This window comes from Bombus flavifrons, chromosome 14 (assembly GCF_040668555.2).
Source record: "Bombus flavifrons isolate JBK064 chromosome 14, iyBomFlav1_principal, whole genome shotgun sequence".
NCBI classification, from domain to species: domain Eukaryota; kingdom Metazoa; phylum Arthropoda; class Insecta; order Hymenoptera; family Apidae; genus Bombus; species Bombus flavifrons.
Genome location: NC_138455.1, coordinates 10,845,255 through 10,869,857, shown reverse-complemented (window position 1 = coordinate 10,869,857; position 24,603 = coordinate 10,845,255). Strand labels below are relative to the sequence as shown.

General features: G+C 37.8%; 1 protein-coding gene and 1 long non-coding RNA gene across 7 annotated transcripts in view; one reads left to right on the top strand and one right to left on the bottom strand.

Annotated features, from left to right (window-relative positions):
* kibra (WW and C2 domain containing protein kibra) overlaps positions 1-24,603 on the top strand; it is a 42,864-nt gene that overhangs the window by 1,530 nt on the left and 16,731 nt on the right. For 2 of the 4 annotated variants that reach the window (XM_069127060.1, XM_069127061.1), the window contains exons 2-4: positions 76-304; positions 11,277-11,386; positions 11,834-11,928. In XM_069127060.1, the coding sequence (XP_068983161.1) occupies positions 177-304; positions 11,277-11,386; positions 11,834-11,928 (333 nt within the window). In that variant the 5' untranslated portion in view covers positions 76-176. The remainder of the gene's footprint in view (positions 1-75; positions 305-11,276; positions 11,387-11,833; positions 11,929-24,603) is intronic. The other 2 variants (XM_069127062.1, XM_069127064.1) reach the window with 2 other exon arrangements.
* LOC138186926 (uncharacterized) lies at positions 3,934-8,306 on the bottom strand. Of its 3 annotated transcripts, none has more exons than XR_011175044.1 (3): positions 8,049-8,306; positions 4,709-4,887; positions 3,934-4,574 (listed from the first exon to the last, which is right to left on the bottom strand). It is a non-coding gene; the product is annotated as an uncharacterized LOC138186926 (long non-coding RNA). The 3 variants fall into 3 exon arrangements; XR_011175043.1 differs by lacking the exons at positions 3,934-4,574; positions 8,049-8,306 and adding exons at positions 4,972-5,169; positions 5,300-5,472 and having other exon boundaries at positions 4,668-4,887; XR_011175042.1 differs by lacking the exon at positions 3,934-4,574 and having other exon boundaries at positions 4,668-4,887.

The window sequence follows — 24,603 nt, the reverse complement described above, 5'->3', positions numbered from 1 at the left end:
TCTCTTTACCAACTCGAATGTTCCCTCTTTGTCTCTCTTACATCGACTGTCTTTCTTTCTCTTTCATCAATACAGCGTGTATGTGGCACGGGGAGTGTGTGCTCGCGCGCACAGATATGTGCCTGTCGACTGGTCGGTGATAGAGAGTTTTGGATGGATTTAGAGCGCAGTGAAATATGCCAAGGAGACGGAATGGGGAGATACCGCTTCCGGAAGGGTGGGACGTCGCGCAAGACTTTGATGGAAAAGTGTATTTCATCGATCACAACACAAGAAAAACAACGTGGATCGATCCTAGAGACAGGTACGCCATTTTCTATGTATATGTTTGTATGCACGCGTACACGTGCTAAAACAGCGAGTATATATGAAATTGCGTGCGATCTCTATGCGCGAACCTTATTTCATTTAAAGATCGCATTCGATTTTTTCCTCTTTCTTTCCGTGAATTTATGGACACGGATGAACGAGACGTTTTATACTTATTTGTGATAATAAACGTGTGTGTGTATAGTGAGCAGATTCATCATAGACACATACACACAAGCGGGAACGCGAAATATTTCTGACGTTACATTGCCCTCGTGTGAGCGCCCCTTAAGTTTCCCGAGCGTGTGTATCTACTACGTGTATGCGTATATTCATACACCGAGGACTCGCCGCGCCCGCATTCCAGTCGCCAGGGCCGCCGCGCTGTCGATGAAAAACTCGAGAAATCTGGTGACCACGGTCGCACGCGAAAATAAAACTACTATTCATTTGAACTTTCTGATAGAAAAGTCACAATTTCACTGCGTTTTAACCAGTCGCAATTGTTGCCTATGGAAACGTCGAGTTTTTTATCTCAAATCTGATACATATTAACCATTTTGTTTTCTCTTATTTTATTATTGCTTAAGTGTTATACACTATATTTATATATATATATATATATTTATTCATTTTCTATAGTGAAGATAAAATCAATAAGTTTAGGTATTCATCAATTATTACGCTTTTAATATGTTTCAACTACATATGAATATGTGCCGTTCATAATCTATAAATTAAACACTGAAGAATTTACAAATACGCATAAATTACAAATGCTAATTTTTTAGATTAGAATAAGTTAATGATCAAATATTAACAATCACTTGATACAACACTGTATGTGAATAGTAATAATAATAATCTACATAGTTAGACTAATTTTCAAGTGAAGTAATTTTTCAAAAGCAGAAATTATTATCCATTCGACTCAGAAATGTCCAGTATCTGCATTCTTAATGCGTGAAATCGTACAGAATATTTTTTCTGATTCGCCAAAAGATCAAATGAAGCAAGTGCTAGTCTCGCGATGGATCCAGTGAATGGCGCTCGTTATCGAGCAAAAGACTAAAATCTCGTTATAAAACTGGCTTACATGGACACCGTGTTCCACGTGTCCACGTTGCCTAGATTAATGTGTATACGCGTACCCGTGGAACGTGGTGTAAGTGAACCATCTTACGGGGCTAACCGGTATATAACGTACATGCAACTGACCGGTACCTAAAAATAGACCTTGGTACAAGGGTATTACTCTTCCGATTTTGATGTCGCCATTAAGACATCGATCTCGTTACATGCAGTCCTTTCGTTCGATTTTCCTTTCTTGTTTCGAGAAAAGAAACACTAATTCGCAATATATTACTCATATCATTGTATCATATATTCTGTATATATATGTAGTAGCTCACGAAAGTATTTGAACATTTTCTATAAAACACTCTTATCTAAAATGTCTTGAAATTTCGTTAGCACTGTAATTAGACACTACTGTCACGATTATATTAATAAAATTTGAAATCAATCTGAAAATATACTTACTGAGAAGCTACAAGAAATCTATTGTAAGTACAGATTTTACAGAGAGGATAAAGATATTTAAGCAATCGGTTATCCATTATATTAATAAGTCTCAATATTTAGCAAGATCATCATAATACGTATGATACGTTTAAAATGGTTACTTATATTATACACTAATTTTTCAGTAAGTATATGTTTGGAAAAATATCCTGTAACTTCTAGTTTACATTTTCAGATTTGTTTCAAATTTTATCAATATAGTTATGATAGTCAGGTTTCACTACAGTGTTAATGTTTTAATTAAAATGTTTCATACAATACGCGTATTATACTTATAAAAAGAAGTTCTACAAGTATCCAATTTTTTTTCATTTAACAAATCCAAAAGATATTGAACAATCACAAAAATTTTCTGCAATGTTAATAACTATACGTGTATACAAAATAAAAATTGAAATATTTCAATGATATTTTGTGATATCACTGACGTATAATTGATACTTGTTTTCCACTCGAGTTATCGTCCAGCAATTCGAACGCAGATTACAGTCGACCTGTGTTTGCTGCTGTTTTTGTTTGCACATTTGGCACGCGAACAACAGAGCAGAGCCCGGTGTACGGTTATTCCGTGTGCCGGCGACTTTCGCGTTCCTCGAAATCTCGAAATTTCGTTCCCCGAATCCACTAAGCTCCTCTCGCCGCCTCTCGTCATCTGTTTCTTTTTTGGAAACTCAAATCGAATTCGCACGCGTTTCGTTTCGCCCGGTTTTCCCACTGTGCGTTCCTCACGCACTGCAACGCGTGGCATCTGCTCGACATCTGTGTTTAGGAAAATTCTTTCGCTCTCACGAGCGCGCGCATGCGCGCCAATGTGCCTCCACCATTTTTTTTCTTGCATTCTTTCGGTTCGAGTTCTTATAACATCGTTTCGTAAATTTACGACCGATACGCAACTGTTTGTAGATTCATGGTTGGTTTCTTTCCGAATTCATTTTTCAAATTCGATTTCTGGATGTACGATTTTTGTTATTCGGTTCATTTGAAATATGTTGGACGTGAATTATTTCCTCGTACGTAGGCTGCAAGAATGTCCGTGAAAAGGAAAGAGAGAACGGTTGTTTCTCGGCTGCATTATGCAATTGTGACTTAAGAAAATATCGATATGCTGTCAACTTTCAAAGATAGTCATTCGTGTTGCTTCTAGGTACGTCTTGGTTTTCCTAAGTAATTGATCAATAAGCATGTAGTAGTTTGTTGATATTTAATCGTTTATATTCAACTATTATTCGTTGGATATTAATACATGTGTAGTTTGTAAACTATCATCAAATATGAGGTTAGGGTATTATGAAGAAAATTGTTTTATTTTCTGTAGACTTGAAATTATTTTTATAATTTAGCTAATGAATCTATTTTAATCTGATTATTTGATTATTTATTTTATTAATGTATATTTTTCATTCATAAACTTGCTTACGTAATCACGACAGTTATCCATTTGCTCGAAGTCAAGATAGAAATCGTACGATTTCCATCTGGTATTTCTTCATTTGTAAATCAATCAGTATTGTAACTAAATATGATGCTATTGACTACGTAATTATTGTTTTAATAAGGAAAATTTATTGTTTTAGTAAGGAAAAACGAACAACTGACTTTCAATTATGAAATTAATATTGAAAAAGCGATTAAGGAAGGAAAATATTGTTTTCGGGTGCTAACATTTGTTTTGTGATTATTTAAAAATTAATTATGTGAGAATGAAGTCATCTTTAATAATGAATTTTTAATACGAATAGTGAAAAAATCGTATAGTGCTGTTTAAGAAAGTGAAAGTGACCTCGATGTTTTATTAAAAAAAAAGTCTTTTAGCAATTTTTTTTATCTTATTATTAGTCTGTTGTCGATTTAATTCCGACCATTTTTAATTCAACGAAATTTTTTGTTAGTATTAATGGTAATAAAAATTGTTTTAGATGTATTTCGCGATTAAATTTACCTTTCTTTTTTTTCGTATAAATAAAGCTTTAAGAAGCTATATCATATTTACACTCGCAAAGAGTAAAATCGGTCTAAGTGGAATTAATTTGTGTTTATTATAATACTTTTCACTTCTGTGATTATACATAGAGGTTCTTAGTTAAGAAATGCCTCGATTAACGAATTAATAAGCTTGTAGAGCCGCAAATGAATTATTCGTGGTTTTAATCAGGATGGGATTGAATTCGGCCAAAATATTTGCAATGTAATTTGCGAATTTTTTGGCGCGAAGGAATAACGTTAAAGGGATATACGGGCAGCGTGATATTGCGTATACATGTGCGTGACCAAAGCCATGGCACGAATTACGAGGCAGGAGTGTTCCCAAACTTGGAAATTCGAGACATTCCTAGGCCGTGACACATCCACGTACAGAGAACGAAGGCAAACGGAGATTCCTGTAAGCTGAGTACCATTATTTTCTTCTTGGAATTTTTACGCTCGAACACGTTTCAAAACGACTCGGCAACCCGACCGTCTCTCCATCAACGCAAACAGTCATTATGTCGTTAGAAATATTTTCAGCTATCATTCGCAATCACGATTTATACGCTTAACCGGCCTGTACGTGACCGATCGTGGAATATCCTCGTTGCCCATTGCAATTAAATACCTTGAATTCGAGCCTGCATATTTCCATGACCGTATGATTAACTGTGCTGGTATTCCCTATTGTAGTAAGTTTTCAACGTCGTTGGAATCTGAGATATGTGAAAAATTCCTTAGATTATTACGTAGACATTTTGAGGTTAGGTTAGGAAAGTAAAATTTTAGTTAGAAGAAGAAAACTAGTGTAAAATACGCGCGCAGGTTTTAATATTTATGACAAGCGTACAACATTCATCGTTGATTGTAATTGTCGTCACAATTCTTCAAATACTTTCGATAATCTCGTTATTCATTACAATTAAATACTTTGAATTCGTTTTTTCATATTTTTATCAATCATATGATCAATCGTGTCAGTATTATTTGGCATTCTACATTGTAGTGGCCTTCCAACGTTGCTTAACTCTAAAAAAGATATGTGAAAGATTTATTGGACTTTTGGAGGTTAGGTTACATTAGGGAAGCAAAACCAGAGTGTAAAATACGCACACAAATTTTAATATTTATGAAAATACGCATTAATCCGTTAACTAGACCATTTCTTAGTCAGAAACTCTTCAAACCATGGACTTAAGAATTAACTACATTTATTTCTAATTAATTTTAATTATATCGTGTTCAGTTTCTACACGTGTAAATACGGCATGCAACAACTCGTAAATATTTACTAACAATATTAGTTGAGTCCTGCAAGAAAGTCCAAGTCATTCAAAATTGAATTTTTAAATACATACATGAGTTTAAAAATATATAAAATATTCCAAGCACGTTATATACTTATTTAATACGATATTTAGCAGGTAAACAGATTATCTACCTAAATCCTACTTTTTTTATTTATCTTTATAAAAATATGATACGCATAAATATGCGATGTCCACTTATGAATCGATCGAGCGAACTTCACGCCGTGAACAGGTAAAAATGCGAAAACGCGAGCGATATCGGCGACGTGCACGCGTTCCATAATGCACAGCTAGTGCCCTTGGGTCAAAGCTTGGTAGTCGAAGAGGAACACCTACACGATTTGTATGCCCACGCATAGATGCTTGTTTGCTCGCGGTTGACGTTACATTCAGGGCCGTGTGTCTCACCTAGTCGCGAAATAAATAGTCACACCTGCTTTCAAGCGTAGCAACCCTTAACGCGTTAATTGCTACGGCGACCATGGATGACCCACGTTGCCAAATTTCTTAGAACGAATAGAATAAAACGAATGTAATAGACCATCGAATTTTGAAGGTAGATGATTTGAATAACATCGTCGGAAAAAGCTTCTCGAATACGATATAATATTTTGCTAGAATTAATTGTTATCAAACTGAAAGTAAAATATTAATAATATTGGCGTGGCAGTCGATCTTGTTAAGGATAATAAGTTACATTAAGACATCCAGTTCGATGTTTCGACAATTTTCTTTCTCATCTTCGACAATTCTATTTATTTTATAATACCGTGGTAAGATAATTGCTCTTATCTGTTATCATCTTACATTTCACCGTTAGAGGCCATTAACGAGATATTTCTCATCTTTTATTTATCAATAAAGAATAGTTATTATAATCAGTAAGATCGGTGGTAACGTCTCTTCTATTATATTGAATTATCTACTTTTTTATCGGATTTAATAGCGTTCAAAATAAATGAAAATTTATTGGTTAGTTAATTCTAGTTAAGTCTAAAGAATAGAGAAAGGTATGCGTAATAATTTAAAAATATATTCGTTTATTTCATTTTACATTCACAACCATATCTTATATTTTATTTTATAATCACGAGGAAATAGAATTTCTTTAGAATTCATGAATGTCGATCATTCTTATATTAAACGTTAACGATCGACATTTCACCTGTCTGTATTTTATTCGATTTACGTAATTAACGTAATCGATTTACATAATCTTGAACACTTTTATAAAACGATGAATAAGAGGACGATAAAATTTAGAAAGGTACAATGTAGCTACATACAACTGGTCGTAGGAACGTTGGAAAAGCTGCGTTCTTAATTTACGCAATCGATTTAATTGAAATTCATCGTGTGAGATAGTTGGCTAAAACGCACAAATTATTCGACACTACCGATATCAAACGAAACTTTCTAGTACCATTAGATCTCTAATAATCTGCTGACAGCGAGCGTATCGAGTGTCAGACAGAAGGCATAGGAATGCAGGAATTTGCAAGTTAGGTGTGGCTACGCGCGTTAAAGAGTTACACGCTGAAGAATCGAATCCAGAAGTAACATTAACTTTAGAATGAATAATTCCATGCAAATCATCCTCCGAGTTACTCTTCCTAGATTTTTACTTTTAACACTTGGTAGTTTCCCTTTCGATCCTAACATTGTACGGTAATTGTATATGTTTCTGCGATTACTATTCTATAATAATGTTCTAGTATTTAATATTATTAATTAATCGTTACTAATTAACGTTAATCGTTCGTAATATTTTAGTATAATATAAATATGTCTAAAATATCCTCTATACTGTTTAGAACACGCAAACTCTTGGCAATTTTAAATAACCGTAATTAAATAAATATGTATCATAGTTCTACCATTAAAAAAAAAAAACAGATAGATGACACAAATTGGTATAAATTAAAGTGAAATCAATGGTATATACGTATCTGTCGTGAATGTATATTCCATCGGAGCGTATAAAAACGTAATACCGTAGAGCGACATAAACTATTCTTTGAAATGCATTTCGTAGCTACGATATAACGTAACACCGTAGTCGGATTCCAACAAGAGAAACGATTAGAATTTCGAATCTTCCTTTGGTGTTTAACGCGATACGATTTTTACACGGTTGTTAAAATAGGGTTTATGGCGTTCGTGAAAAGCGCGAGCAGGGACGCGTGGGTGTGCTTCCGCGCTCGCCCATCGACAGACCAAACGAGATTACTTTATAGCTATAATCTGTCGTGTTCCGGGCCCATTGTTCCTCGGTGTACGATGCAGGTATGCGCCGCTGGATTATACAATCTCATTCACGTGTACGCCAATGTATTTTTAAACGTTAACATTACGTTTCACGGGTGTTGTTACCGTTGCGATCAAGCAGAACCGAGGAAAAAGAAAAACGGTCTTTGTCGTGACGGCTTTCGTTTCTTCAGAACAGACCACTAAACCAAATACGAGATACTAGGCGTAATGACTAGAGAAGGTTCCGAAAATAATTCTATTTTAGTCAAAGTTCGCAAATATTAGAATGTCTATTAATCTGTTATTCCATAGAACGATGATAATTAGTTTATATTATTGATGAAAGATTTAATCGACCAGGACTTTATAAGATTCCATAAGGGTGAGAAAAATGCGTAGAAATTATACGCGACAGTCGCAAGAGGATAACGAATCGACAATTAACGCCATGAAAAGGTTAGATAAGAAACTTGGAGTTGTTTATCCACGTAATAAGAGTAACGAGAAACCCAATCTGTAGTACGAATGCTAAAATTGCATTCAAATCCGCAGAAAAATATTCACGGTCTAGTTTTAACAGTGAATAGATTTGTTACAGTTTTTTTTTACAAAAAAAGAAAAACGTCTTGCCTCGTATCGACAATGCTTTGAAACAAAGCGATCTTCTTTCTTTAGACCTATTTTCGTTTCATACGATTTTAAAGAATCGAAGAATCGAATTACACAAACCGTAGCGACACCACGCGTTCGCCACTCTGTCCCATGTGTTTGTTTCTAACACATCTAGCATAACTGAGACAAACGCGACGGTAATAGCGCTGCGTGCTTCCTGTCGTTGTCGTGCCGTTCTGTTGTTAGTTTCCGTCGGTAAACGTCGCTTCTCAGCTTGCTTCATGGAAGAAGACTGGCAGTAGAAGCGAAGTCGACCGAACGTCGCGTAAAAGCAGCCTTTGAAAGTCTTAACAAGCGGTGTGTGCTGATAGGGTGGCGTTAGTAACGCATTGTTCCGATATAACAATACCATATTGTCACAGCTAATGAATTCATTTTTTCTATCCTCTGTACCGGTGAAAGAAAGAAAGACAACTTACTATCACGTTTGGAAAAAATTCCATTGACTTTCAGCAATCTGTTGAACGTGTCTGTTCGTTTTATTGTAATATTATGTATCGTTAGGATTAAGTTATCAATGCTGTAGCTAGATATTCATGCAAATCGATAGTCGTGGAAGTTAAGCGGAGCTTTTTTCCATTCGCTAAACATAGTTCTATACAATTTCCAGTATTACACGCATTTTTACGTTTTCTTTCATATTCCACCACTATACGAGAGCCGTAAGCGCGAGTATACGCCGTACAAAAATCGATTTTCAATTTATGCAACGTATTCGCAACGATCTCTGAATAAGCTTGGAGGTGTACGTGTGCTCGCTATTGACTCTCGCTCGACTATATTTCAAATATCGATCGGAATAGCAGAATAATAAATGGTAAGGAACTCGTTGGACAACCTATTGTACAAACTCGCGAGCAGAAACTCGCGCTATGTCAAATCGATTTAACCATGGTATAGCGCGATTCTATCGATATGGAACGTGCGTTTATGCAATTTTTATTACTCGATTTGTCTGTCCTATAGTCTCGCTTCCTCCACCTCCTCCGGTCGCTGTTCCTGCCTCGTCGCCTCCAATGTCGCCCTCCCCTCTTCTCCCCCTGCCTCTTCAGCTGCCCCCTTCTCTCTTGTCCACGTTATTCCTCCGTCATGATGTACGTTCTTGACCCTCCTTCTCCTGCTTCCTCCTTCGTATTATAGGACAGCGCCGCGGTAAGGCCAAGGGCACATTAAAAACGTGAATCACGCGGCGGAAAAGGAATTAAGGAATTGTCGCTGAAATTCCATAACGTCCGCCAACATTTTCCAACATTTACTATGCCCGATCGTGCCTCGCACAGGATGTCGTTACTCGTTCGGTGTGCTACAAGTTTTCAAGTGCTGCTTCCTCCGGCCAGTTGTTAAGAAGCTTTTTTGCATTACATCTTTTTATTTTTATTAACGCTTTCGTTACGCTGACGCATATGCCGTCGCATCGATCGTTCCAAGAATCCTATCGATGTAATTTTTGCGCTTTTAGCCTTATAGTTTAGTATCGTAGATAAGATATCGCGCCGTGGCGATAGTAATCCGCTATTGTTATTTACCCACTCGTGAAGCAATTAATTCGTCTAAATAACGAGCGATCACAACAGGTGCAACTTGCGATAAAAAAGAATTTCTCGCTTCTCATTTTTCTTCTGTTTTCATTGTACTGTTTACTCTGTGGTATTGGCATTCTTCTTCTATGCCGATTGCCGATTCCATTTCACTTTCGTCACGATAAAGTCGAGTTGGTCGCTGGCCTCCAGAGGTCAGGTTATTTTGTATGCAAGATATGATCTCTTTGTTGCGCGCACACGTATATAAGAAATGAAATTATTATCGAATTAGGTCGAATTAGCTCTTTTGCTTGTACAGTCATTACCGTTGTTGTTAGATACGTGTATCGTTATTTTTCTATCGATAAAATTCTTCCATCTCCAGCTGACCGACCATTTATTTCTTTCAGCGTATGTATTTTTCAAGATAACCTCTTAAAAATTTTTTTTAGTTGAAACATCGCTAATGTAATCGCTAGTCGTGTATCTCTGCAGCGTTTCGCTGTCTAAACGCTTTTCTCTATGTTGAAATTTGCTCGCTCAATAAAAATTACAGAAACGAAAAAATTAGATTTGAAAAACGAAATGGATAATTTTTATTATAGAGAACGTAATGTCCCTGGTATTTAGAATCGAAAAGTCGATTATACGATTGCTCCGTGTTAAGTAAACTTCTTGAACCAAGGTTGATTTTCGTTTTTGGCGAATTCCTCTCGGAACCTTCGAAATCTTTTCGGATTACGTCATCATAGCCTTGTCGTCGGTGTTTCTTGATCTCATTGCCATTAAAATACGAAAACAATTACAACCGTTTAATCGAATGATACAAGGATTATACAAGGACTATCGTTTGTCCAAGTTGCATAAAAATAAATATACGTCTTCCAAAAATAACGATACATATATTCTTGCAAATAATTATTAGATTAGATTATTCTTGCTGTTGTATTTCGATGGCACTTTAAATAACGATTCTGCTACATTTTGGCAACTGTTCCTAGGTATATCAGCGAGTACAATAAAGTTTAAAGGCGAAATCGCTTTGACAAATTTCTGACGTCAATTAACCGCTACTGACGCAAACTGATTGCAGGAATTATTTTTGGGCCGTAACATCGTGAAATGAACGCAACGACTAGAATATTCCACGTGGAAAATAATATCTTTAATATTTAACATCTACCATATAATATATCATATAGCTATACAGGGTGGTTGGTAACTGGTGGTACAAGCGGAAAGGGGGTGATTCTACGCGAAAAAAGAAGTCGAAAATATAGAATAACAATTTTTCGTTCGAGGCTTTGTTTTCGAGAAAATCGACTTTGAATTTCCGTTCGGTACGCCCGCGGTACGTTATAACGGATCTCGCTGTAGATCGTTGCATCGATGGAAAAATTAAAGAAAAAATTTTTATTCTATATTTTTGAGTTACCAACCACCCTGTATATCACTCTATACGTAATTAATATTTTTCTTAGAAGATTAGCAAACTCAAATCGACTTGGAGGAAAGTAAAGAAACTAGATTTCTCGTAATTTCATACGAACGTTTGTACTTCCGTGTTGTTTCAATCGATAGAATTTCTACTGTGTATCACATGCGCTTTGACAGTCCTTCGAATTCGTTGATACGAATTAACCGTTCGTTTTCTTTCCGATTACAGATTTACAAAACCACAAACATTCGCAGACTGTATTGGAAACGAGCTTCCACTTGGATGGGAAGAAGCTTACGACAAGCATGTGGGTGCATACTACATTAATCACGTTAATCGTGAGTATCCCGTATTTATCTAAATAGCCGGCATATTTCTTGCGCGAAGAGTATTTTTTAAACGTCATTTTCGCTAAACGTTGCCCGGATGACGACGCGGCGTAAGATTAACAACCTTTTGTCGTATGAAACGCGTTGTGGAAAACGCGCGATGAAAAGTTGGAAACTGAGAGGAATTACCACGAGAAACGTATTAAGCGGCTAGTTTCAATTTTCTCTCATAGTTATAGTCACGAAAAACAGAGTTCGATAATGTCAGTTGATTGGAAAAAATTGTAAATGGAATGTCGCCTTAATGCAACCTGTTGGGCCTTAATGAGATATCTTGGCCGAAGCGTTGCACGAGCGACATTTACAACGCGTGCAAACTATTGAAAGACGCGTGAAACAAAGATCTATAGTCTTAAGGTGTATCTAATTTATCTCTTTCTTTTTCGATGATTTCAGAAACGACGCAACTGGAGGATCCAAGGCAAGAATGGCGAGCCATTCAGGAGGCCATGCTTCGAGAATACCTTCAGACCGCACAGGACGTACTCGAGGTAAGTCTCGAGTGTCCTTTTAATTATTTTCGTCGCGTTGAAGCACGCGAATCGTCCGTACGAAAGGGGCTTTTAACGAGGAACGTCGATTCGTGTTTTATAGTACAAGTTTATGCGTCAACCGTCCAACTAATTACGCTTTAAAACCTGATACTTTAGCAAGTTGTATCGTATATTCGAGGAAAATTGCTACCTATTTGAGAAACGATACGATGAAACGAAATTATTATTTTATATTCAAATTGTTACTTTAGTTTCACCTAGAACTCTTAGGCAAAGAATTATTCTATTTTTATTAATCTAGAAAAGGATACGACTAATGTTGCATGGAGTTTGATTATTTGTCGCGGTAATTCGTTACAGCCTCGTTTACTTCCGCTGTATTTTCTTATTATCAGTTACATATACTTTGATAATCTGAAAAGTTGAACTGGTACGGAAAATATGTTACAGTGTGACAGTTATACGCTGTATGAAAGAGAGAAAGCGAGTAAGAAGAAGCAAAACGTTGATATACGTAATTCTTCTTTTCTCGAGACCACTGTAACACATGGAAAAGCAAGAGACTATTTAAAAAAATTTCACGACAATAAACCAGGCGAAACTACAACGCCGAAACATTTGCTTTAAATCTAATTTTGCTCGAGTTTGTTTGACTTTCACGAAGATTCTCGTTCATCGTTAAATATTAATTCTCAGGATGAAAACTCTTACACGATGCTGTACACGCGTTGCTATTGAATTTTTCTGCTGGCGAGATGAAAAATTACCATGACAGTGACATTGAACAGTGGATAGCGTAAAGGCAAACAGATATTTCTCCTCCTGTGCACCCTCGGTGCCGATGAACCTCCGTTAGTTGGGATTATAAGCAGCGAGGGACCGATGAACTTTTAAACGAGGGACGGTGGGAGCTGTAGACGGGAAGTTATTTCGTGAGAAATCATGTTACTTCCGGTCACTAGCCGCTCCCCTTCGCCCGTTTGTATTCATATTTGTCGCCGGATCGGACGATTAACACCGGATTAACTAGTTTTCCCCTCTCGACGAGTCTGCAGTCCGGGGATACGCTTGTCCGCTCTCTTACGCGCTTCGCGGTTACATCATTCGAAAAGCGAGTCTTTTACGATGAGTTTACGTCTCGTGAACTTTCATTGTGTCACTGTAAAGCAAGCGAGTAATTAGTTAACGCATACTCGGCGTTGAAATCGAACGAAAGCTCGTTTCTTATTTTTAGTTGGCGTTCCGTAATGTTTCCTTTCATCTCGCTCGTTCGGTATTTGACGAATCATCGGTCTATGAATTTTATCGATCGATTGCTTACGTATACAGGGTGGTTGGTAAAACTGGTGGAAAGGGGATGATTCTACGCGAAAAAAGAAGTCGAAAATATAGAATAAAAATTTTTCGTTCGAGGCTTTGTTTTCGAGAAAATCGACTTTGAATTTTCGCTCGGTACGCGTGGGTACGTTATAACGGATCTCACTGTAGATCGTTGTCTCGATGGAAAAATTAAAAAAAAAATTAAAACAAATTAAAAAATTAAAAAAAGACAACGATCTAAAGTGAGATCCGTTATAACGAGACGTGTTAAAGTGCACGCGTACCGAGCGAAAATTCAAAGTCGATTTTCTCGAAAACAAAGCCTCGAACGAAAAATTTTTATTCTAAATTTTCGACTTCTTTTTTCGCGTAGAATCACCCCCTTTCCGCTTGTACCACCAGTTACCAACCACCCTGTATATTAGGCTCGTCGTCGGTATTAATCGCTTGTTACGGTAAAAGAAATTCGATCATTTTCCATGAGAAAATTCGTTCATTAAGGTGTTAATATGGAATTTCAATACGATCTTTTATATTTGTCATAGATAACTTTCAAAGTGAAGGAAACAAGGAAAATATGTTATTTATCTTTTCCCTGTTTTCCCTAATTTTAATCGAGCTATCTCGTTGCTTCTTATCTCTTCTTTTTATCTTATTAAAAATGTTTTTCTATGTAAACGCGAGAGGCAACGCGTCGAAATCTGCGAATAGCTGGTATCTTCGCCAAGAAGAAATTATAATAGTTGGCACGTCTGACGGCGCGTACATGCGATTTACCTTCGATTCGTCGTAAGAAATTTTCTCGTGAAACGATTTCGGCAATACGTTACGTCGATGTAGCGTCGCGTATTCGCGGAACGTGAATTTCCGAAAGTATAAATGCCAACTGTGCGAAATTCCCGCTGCCTACGCGAATATTTCGCGTTAGTCTGGCGCTCCGCAATTCCTTTCCAATTTCAATCAGAAATAAATATCCGCTATTGCCAAGGATATTTCACGTTGGTCCGTCTGCGAATCTTCTTTCGATGATATTCCTCGACGAATTTCGTACGTCGCCGGAAGCGAAGGAAGACGACTTTTCACGTGGAACGCGACAGGAAGCGGTAGAATGTCGATGTACGGTATATTTATTTCGGTCGAAATACTGCACGCGTGATGTCATCGTCGATTTTCAAGATTGGCTCGCGGCTCGATTCTAGTTTCGTGATTGTCTGGAGACTTCTCGACGACAGCCTTAGAACGCGTAATCCGCGGGGTGAGACGAGTTCGTCCCGCAGACTAAACAACGGCTTGTCTCGCCTTTTTATTTTTTCTCCATTTTTAAAGAAGAGTCTAATGTTTTCTCTTTCTTTCTTCTTTTAGAAATTTTTAAATACGATTACCGTCAGTCATCAAATTACGAACTTTCCGACCCCATTCATCCTCCTCTGTAAAACGTAAAAATCATTGAAATCGTGTAAAGCGAGTTTTCTTTGTTATACTAATTGTACGATTTTTGTAAACCACCTGCGATAGTCTTGTGCGTGGCTAACGATTGTTTTCATGTCTCAATGGCAATGAGACCAAGGAACACCGATGACGAGGCGCCATGACGTAATCTTGAGGAATTTCGAAAGTTTCATAGAGAGGAGGAATTCGCGAAGACGAAGATTGACCTTGGTTGCGACGAGCTTATTTGTTATTGGAAGGTTATACGATCGACTTTTTAATTTACGGAACGATAGAAGCACTAAATTCTTCGCTGTTTCTCTATGCTCGTTTCTCTGTTTATTATGAATCACGAACTAGAAAAAAATCTTGCTTTATTAAATGATAAAAGTAACGGGGTATCTAGCGAAGTTTAAGTGAAAAACGAATGCAAGCCAAAGAGGACGTTATACATCAAAAAGTCAGAAGCAGAACAGACAGCAGAAATAAGTGGGATAGACCGTGATAATTCTATTCGCTTATTCATTTTAATAATTCATCGATCCAACTGGGTCAGTGTTATACTTCACGGTACTCAATTATTAATTAGCCGAGTAGGTTGCTTGGTCTAAAAGCTATCCTAAACTCGATGAACAAATGGATGTTTCTTTTACCGAGAGACTTTCAAAATTACGAACATTTTTTCGTATGACTATGCATCAAATTTGCTTCTTTGAATTTCTCGGGTCATCTACATAGATATAAACTTATTCACAAGTAATACGTTCTTACGTATACGTACCTCTTCGTTACTTTCACTCATTGTAGATCCTCTAAATGAAATTTTCAAGCTTTTTTTTTCCCTCGTTACGTCTCCTTTTAATCCTTTCAGTTTCTTAATTAATCCCACGTACATTGTTAGTCGTATCGTCACCTGTTACATTTGTTCCAATATCCTGGCAAATTTTACATAACCGTCTATATAAAATACAAATAAATAAATATAATAAAAAGTATTCGAATACCATCGTGAATACCACCGTATAAAAAAAGGAAAGTCAGAATAGGCTGTGATGAATCGAAGATCGTTCAGATTTTCGATGGGATCTATAAGATTATGAAACTGGGGTCGTCTCTTTCTCGTTCGCCAGCAATGGGAATTCTATCGTCTTTGTCGGTTCTCCGCGTTTCCAGTATTTTCCTTTTTCTCTCAGTTTTTCTCGCTCGCTCCCGCTTGCCAGCGGACTCTGGCTCTTTTACTCCTGTCTCTACGATGCCTCACGACTCTCTACGAGGCAGCGAGATGCGAGTGGAATTTTAATTGCCATTTATTTTTGCTCGCTCGGTTCCCTCGTACCGCTCGTCGCATCGTCTCGCGCGGACAGATACAAAACCGATTATGACACCGCCGGAGGAAGTTGCAGATCTCTCGATGCTTTAAATTATACAGGGTGTTCGGCAACAAATGGCAGAGAATTTAAGGGGCGCTTCTACGATACGGAATAAGACGAAAACGAAGAACAAGGGAGTGGCGTTTCAGATTTTGTTTATTAGTTATTAGCGTTTAAAAAGCAACCAAAATACCCCCGAAGCCTGGCAAACTTCTCTATACGAACGAATGTAGGGCAGCCTAAACGATGGGGGGCACAGTGATCCTCAAACTTCAAAAAGATCACAATGTTCGATACTGAAATTCCATAGGATGGTTTTATTTATTTTCGTAATCATTCAAAATTGATCGAGACGATATATTGAATGTTAAACTGCTAAATAATTTTAAATCTGTAAAATAGGAAGAATATAATAAATTATATTTTTCTCCTGTGATTTTTATACATGCATATACGAGAGCATCATTTTGCATATGATTGTTGCATAAAGATTACGCGAAACCGACGTATTAGTTTATTACATAATTACGTCGAAATCTATCGCCAAGCGCGGCTCGATACGATCGAGCTCTCTCGTAACAGTTCTCATCACTGACCAGTCCCAATCATTCTTGCCCGCGATACAAACGAAAGAAGAAATAGGTATATCGTGACTCTTGGCAAATAGGAACAGCCAGCACAGTCTGGCCGTTAATTTAAAACGTTCCGACAGGTGTAACGTATAGTCCGAAGCGACGTTGGCTCTACCTAGCAATATGAACGTGTCTGCCGAGGAAAGTGTATCGGATACCGAAATACGTAAAATATACATATGTACGCTGTGTACCTTCACGCTCGAAATAGTGCTTGCCACGTACATATATACGTACACAGGCGCGTTTCGCCGAAGACGTCCTTTTATATGTACATATATGCGTCATAACGGTTTCAGAGACTGAAATCGCAGTCATTGACATCGTCATCGGTGTAGCCAGTGGGGCCAAATTCTGAACGCGGTTTCTTTCAGATTAGCTTCGAAATCGTCACAATCGCCGCTTCAAAATACCTTCTTACGCGTGAACGCGCGAATGAAACACGACCTTTACGTGTATCTGGTAGCAGAATACTCGTTAAATAGAACGTGATGAGCACAATCGAAGAGTTTGCAGCAATAAGGAGACAGGTCTAATATATTGGTCGATTTTGCGTTTCCATTTATGTAAGATTACTCAGATTACTGGATAGTGGTGGAGCTACCTCCTTATTGCAGCAATTCGTTCAATTAAAGAAAAGAACATCGGCAGAGACTGTTTCACCCACTAATTATTATAACGAGTACTTCATTTTGTACATTCTCTGTACTCTTGCGTGTTGCGTGAATTTTGTTTCAATTTCCAACGAATATTTAAAAATTCAGCAGCGTTCGCATTAGTATCACGTTACGTAATCGATCTCGCCGATATTCGGCAATGGTATTCGAACGCGTGTCACCGAGTTTCTTCTGCACTCGAGGCTGAGTTTTTTTCATAATGCGCTGCTAATGACCCTATATATATGTATATGTATCGAGGCTGTATTCGTGGGGACGCTCGTACTCGTTTACTATCCCCGCAAAATCGACTATAACGATCGCGTCGCGAGATTACACGGTTACGATGTCCGTGTGCCATTCGATGTAGCGTGGGCCGGCTTTAGGACGACGGTATCTTGGCAAGTGGGCAAGCAGACAAGCGAGCGAAGCAAAGCAGGCAAGCTTGCCATGAGAGATTGGAATGTCTCCCGTCCGTTCGAACCCTGTTCCCCTCCACACCTTTCCACCACTCTCCGCCCCCACCCTGCTTCCCCCTCGTGGCTCCGTGTCTCTATATACTGGCCCCTGCCAGTGACTTCCTCTTCTCTCTTCTACGTTTTACTCTATCTCTCTCCCACCGACGCTGTCTTCTTATTCCATCGTTTCTCCGCTGGGTCCCGGCGTGCAAGGTAGCGGCAAGTAGCGAGAAAGAGAGACTGGATGCGTGGCACCACAGCGGAAAAGAGAGAAACGGTCAAAGAAAGACGAAAGGCTCTGCTAGCGATGGGGTTAACTTATTATAGTTAGTCGTTTTATATAGTTTTCGAGCTTTTCGGCGCCAAGCTTGCGTCGCTTGATAAAGGTTAGGATTCGCGCATGTGGTTGCTTCGCTGAGAAGCGTCGATCGATTGTTTGGTAATGTTGCTTGTGGAATGTGGTATTTTTAACGCGTTAAACGCGCAGCTAATTTTGCTCTACGTTGCATCTAGACGGCGTGTAAATATAGGAAATGCGTCTATGCATAAACAAAAAAAAAAAAGTTTAGCGTTGTTGCCCAAGGGCCGTTGCCGTAGATCGAATGATTCTTTTGGTTTCTTTAAATCGTTGATTAAATAATAGTAGCTTCGATTTCGGACCAAAGTAAGTTTTAAATATAGAGAGGGTAAAACGTATTGTTTTAATTGAGTTTAAAAAACAGCCTATATCGTGTATATATATATAATTGTAGTTGAATTCCCAGTAACACATCGATAGGACGATGGAATGAAAAGAGAAATAAACGGTACGATGAATGGTGTAGGATGGTGTGGAAAGAGTACGCGAGGATATTGATCCCATCGCTAAGGCGTACTCTTCTCCCAAGTTTGAATGCATCTTGAAGAAAAGATGCCAGTTCCCCCAAGTCTTCGAGCCTGTCCTCTCTCGGGCCTCGGCCCTGGATATTCCGTCCTCGGCTGCTTCTTTCGTTCCGTCCTTCTCCGGCTGTGTCCCCTCTGTCTTTCTCTTTTTTTCTCTCTATTCCCGCGCGAATGCGACCCTTTTGGCGTAGTGGCTACCGGTGTTACGCTCGTAGGGCCCCCAGGCGGTCCACGAATGGATTCACGAAGAGCTACGAGGACTCCCGAGGGTGTACGATCGTGCGCACGAGCAGATGTGCTACTGTCCTTCGATACTCTGGATGATGCCCCGCGGTGCTGCGAATCGACTATACCGTTCGCTCTTTCGCACGAGCGCGCGAAAGAAATAGGATGGCCGAGGAACGCAGAATATTATCGTTACATAGCGATCGACGTGGCTCGCCATTCGCATTTTTAGCCTTCCCCATTATGCTCGTATGCGACTGTCGCGTGCTTTTTGTTTCAAAACGCATACATATCATATGCCCGTCAAGTTCAAGTTCGTCGAGGACAAACGAACCAAGTATGTACATGCTTACTAGATTTAGATGAAAGGTATAATTCCTTTATTTCTTTTACCGTCACGCTTCGTATTGTAATACATATTTATCTACATACATAGGTATCTAAGTAGACGCGTTAGAAATATATGTATATTTTTTAATCTTGTTCTTTTCGTTCGTTATTTTGTTGCTCGGTTACGGTTTCGTTAAAGGAGAACGAACAGAAGATTTTGCGTGAAATTCTCATACGCGGACGTGGACGCGGACACGCTGGGAAGGGTTCAGCTCGGAAATACCGTAGAAGAAAATAGAGAGCGCGGTAAGGAGCGCGACCGGCCTTACGGCGTTGTTGCTCGCCATTTGCCGACGCAGCTTTTCACATTCCTTAGGCTCTCTTCCAGGGGCAAACAATGTTAACGACCACGCGAAGAGATCGAGATTCCATCTCTACCGAGCGATACATAAATAGGCCGACGCTTTTACCCGGCGACCAGATATATACGTACCCGCGTTATTATTCCTTTTTGTAACCGACTATTTTTAGACGCCCGCCGGAATTTCACGCTTCTCTTTTTCTTTCTTTTTGATGTTTCTCCCTTTACCTCATCCTTTTTTCCCCCCTCCTCCATCTACCTCTTCGACCGCCTCCGTCGTTTGCTGTATGTCGATAATCGTATTCGAGGTTGAATAATCACGTTTCACGAGGTAAAAGATAATATAGGAAGGCTATACTTCTAGTTTTCATTTTTTTAAGTTCGCATATTCCACATCCTACAAGGGAGTAGTTTGAAAATTCAGTATATAACATTTCTAGCATGTGAAATGAAGAGAATCATGGTTACTGTTACACAGCTGGTAATTTACGTTTCAAATAGATTCATTAAACAAGTAACTATTAGTGCTGCACAGAATATTAAAAAGAGAGATCTTGTATTCTTGTCGTTCAAAGTATTTAAATCTTAGTTATCTGCCACATCATCAAGTTCTCTGAATATTCACACTATATAAGTCTTTGTCAAGTAAGAAATCAATCATTTTAACACTCGTGTCGCGAATTTTTCTTGTTACTCAACGATTCTTCCATCTATGACACAAGTAGGAACATTTGTCGCATTAAATATTTAAAAAAATAAGAGGAAATATAACAAAGTTGTCTCTTCATCCTTGATAATACTTGTATGTCAAGCTATGGCAAAAGTAAATCCGGAATGTTTCGGGATGACTTTTAAGAATAATATGTTGTGAAATATTTAAACATTTTAAAGCATGGAAATGTTATATACATATAAAAGACTTTAACATTGGAAATCTTTCACTTTCTCCACAACTGTTTCGAAAAAATGTAACAACAGCTCTAAATTATCAATAAATTCATGACTTTAGACTCTGTATTTTAGTAAAATCATTTTGATAATGGAAGATATTCAACTGTCTTTTCCGCGATGATCTATCTCTTACCATTCTATAAAAAATGTGAATTATCGATCACATGTGGCAATCGTCACAAATTTTCTGGAATTTTCATTCCACTTAACTCGCTTTTTCTTCCGAGGATGCGTACGTGCCTTGGACCATACGAACCGGCTTGAATCACGAAACGATCGTCTCTTATCAACGCAGGAATGCATGAAGGCTGATTATCAAAGACTTATCATTGCCTGATAACCAACAGCTAAATGACGTACCCCAGATTCAGATCTGGCTACTGTTTGTCGTCAAGTTCGCGAAAAAAAAATCGTCGCAATTTTACAAGGATATGATTATCTATCATAGCTTTCTTTGATTGAAAAATAGTTGAAAATCATTTATTTAGCAACATTCCTCTGCCTATATAGATATAGACATATTTTTAATTGGCGTTCTAGTAATACGTGTTACATTTCGATCGGTTATTATTATAATCTTCTTATCTCGAAGTATTATCTAAATGGTTAATCGAGTGTGTCGATGTTATCCCTTTCTGGGATCGAATTTTTTTAATTCGTTTAAGTGTATGAACGTTGCAAGGACTTTCCGCGATCTTCAAGATCGTTTCTTATCGCGTCGAATGAATCACAAAAGCGACGAGAGTTATAAATATTCAGGTGAGGCGTCACCTGGCAATTGTCGCGACGAAAATTACATTTCCTCTTGAACGATGGCAGAAAATCGACGACGGTACGAATCGTTGTAACGATCGTGTAACGGGCTGACCCATGAGCTCGTTCTTTTTTATCTGGTCAAGTTTAATTGGCTGATACGTCGATTTCCCTGAAATCTCAATATAACGCTCGACATTCATCCAAAGGGAATGCACGAGCATCAGATGCCGATTTCTCCGAAAGGGAGAGCTCTCCGTAAAGCGATATGCATACCGAATACGTTCGTCAGGATTTCTAACTTCTTCTCCACGGTGCTCTTCTTGGAAGGGCGACACAAAAATGTGAATGTACCGTAGCCCTTCTCAAATGTGCACAACGTATTCTTTTTTCCTTCTTTCTCCTCTCTGCATTTTCTTTTTTGTTTTAACACTTCTAGAAAATTTCGGATCTTTTGCTTTTATAATTACTGAAAACAATTTACTTCGTAATAGGAGATACAAACATTATTTCATATAGCTATTCATTTTATATACGTATAATTTATTAGAATATTTGTTTAACATTTTCGTACATTTCATTGTTTGAGGCTTGAACTACATAGAGACAATATTTTATGATCATTTTCCTCTTAATTTGTTTAGTGTTTTCCAATTACATCACACTATTGTTAAGTTGCTAGAAAGATATGCGTATGATTAAACTATATCAGGCTATAATAGGTTAGATAGCAATTATATCAGTATCAAAGATGTTGACGCATAAAAGCGATTAAAAATGATAACAAATTAAATATTACCGTGTAAAAATATTACGAGTGAACATGATTTCTTTTAATAGAACCGTTAAGGTTATGGAAAATTATCAGTCATAGAGGTTTCTTTGGAATTTTCACACATTGATTCTATTATAAGATAATGTAGAAATAATTCATGGGAATTAAGCGTTTTTTAACTTATGTATTTCGAGAATAGATTAATGTTATTTTATTGATTAACCTGGTTGCGGGAAGAAAGATAACTATGACAAAGAAATAGAACGTTTTCATCGTCTGTAAAAAATGGCATAGAGATAGTAACATAGGTTTAATCGATACACGGCATCGTTTTACTGAACGACTGCTAGCGGTGATCAATAGTTAGTTTCGTGTTGCACAACATAATTGATAACAATTCTCTTCAATGAGTGTCAAAAGATCGCGATAACGTTTCAATGGATTAAGACTGTCAAGATTTTATTACTTACGTTTTTGCATTTATGCCGAAAATATTTCTCGTATACATTATACAATTAAAATTCTTTCTTTTCCTTTACTGGGCAAAAAATATCAAGAAACTGATCAATTATTTGTTCATAGTCTTACGTACGAACTGTACAACATTCAACTCACAAATTCAGCAAAACTTTTATCTGATTGTTATTAAAGAAAAATTGTTTGTAGAAACGTACGTTTCTTATTTTTACGTCAGAGAATACTCTATTCTGAGACAACTTGGATCGCCCAATTCTCAAACTTAAATTTCGCGGGCTTTCCTTTTGATACGAAAACGTCAGAGAGAAAGAGCATCCTCCGTATGCGTTTCGCGCGAAGAGATAGGATTGCTGGAAAGTTAAGAGCTTTTGCTCGGTCCGCGCAGACACCTTCGTTCGCTGAACGGGGCATCGAGTTATCGGTATGTACACCACGATAATGGCATCGCATTCCATTCATATCAGCATCGCTCGTTCGCCACCGCAGCCTACCCGCTCTCTTGCCTCCCACTCCCTTCCCTTCTTCCCAGGCGGTGGGACGTTCGTATGCGCAGGCTCGTTCCATCGCGCCAGGCGCATCGTCGCGTCGCAACCAAGACGCGACCCGAACACGCGCTCGATGTGAACGCACCTTTACGCGGCCGATCGTCATGCTGGCTTCACCTGGTGCGCATTCCTTCTGCAACTGTTGGAAAACGGCTCCCCGAGGAAACTTATCTCGAGAGAGAGAGAGAGAGAGAGAAAGAAAGAAAGAGAGAGAGAGAGAGCGAGCAGCTTGTTCGCGATCACGCCGATTCCACCGGCAGTGGGGGCTTTTTTCTATTTTATAATTAGATTTTTAGGCCTCGGTGGCGCGACTGACGTGTATGCACGTTATGATCTTCGGCGGACGGTTTTAGCGGCAATAAGATTTGAAAATACTCTAGTTACGCAGGTTTTGTGATAAAGATCAACGATGAAAAGGTTAAAAATATTGTGAAAATTAATGTCGTCTTTCAGGAAGGGGAACACTTTAGAAATTTGTTCATTATTATTGAGGTTTTCATTTAAGGTTTTCTTAATGTAGAATTTAGAACGATATTCCGCGTATTTAAGACAGTTTAGATGTTTAGAAGAATGCGTTTAACGGTCGAGCTGTGATATTCTTCTTAGTTCTGTGATTCTTTCCGAGAAGTATCCTGTTAGGAGATAATTCTTAAGAGTAATTCGTTGTTTATTTTTTTATGTGCTCAAGGAATTTAAAGATGTCAAGTTATCGTTATTTATCGCATTTCTTGTTTTATTACATACTTTAACAAGTTATCTATTTTCACATCATGCAAATTGCAAGCAAAAAATTTTGCTTTGCTCCATCGTTGTAGACAGTTTCGAGTTTTGCAGTAATTTGAATGACAGTTTAATCTAGAAAAATTGTCTCGACGGGAAAAAAATCTTTATACAGTCAACAATAATTATCTCTGTTGTTTCTTCGCTCGAACACGAGGGCTTTTGAATGTGAAGTATCTGTATGCTTGTAACATCTAAATATACGTTCACCGTTTGGTGTATCGAGACGATAAATAGCAAACACAAAATATATCCAAACTTTCTCCACGGAGAATTCTTATATCTTACTGATAAGGTAACGGTGCCAGGTGCCGTTGTACAAACGTGCCCGCCCCCCTATACGCTTCTCTGTGATTTATGCGTGTGTACTTATTAAATTACTATTTATAAACTTATTGAAACTATTAAATTAATAGTCGTCACAAACGATATACATAATGTAATACTTATATAATACAAATTATAAATAACATATCTTTCTATTTATAATTATAAAATATACAGTGATCTCGAAAATGTTAGGAGGATGACCTTGAGAAAATTCCACGCGTATTAAATTAAATCTTTCCTTCGTGCTTTGAGATTTAAATGTTCTATTTATATAACTTCTTCTGTCTTTATCGAATCCATCAAGTACATTAGATTAGACAATATTCCATATAAATTCCTTAAATGTTTTTAATTTTTTTTATTGCCTTAAATACATATATGTTGATGTCACTAAAGCGT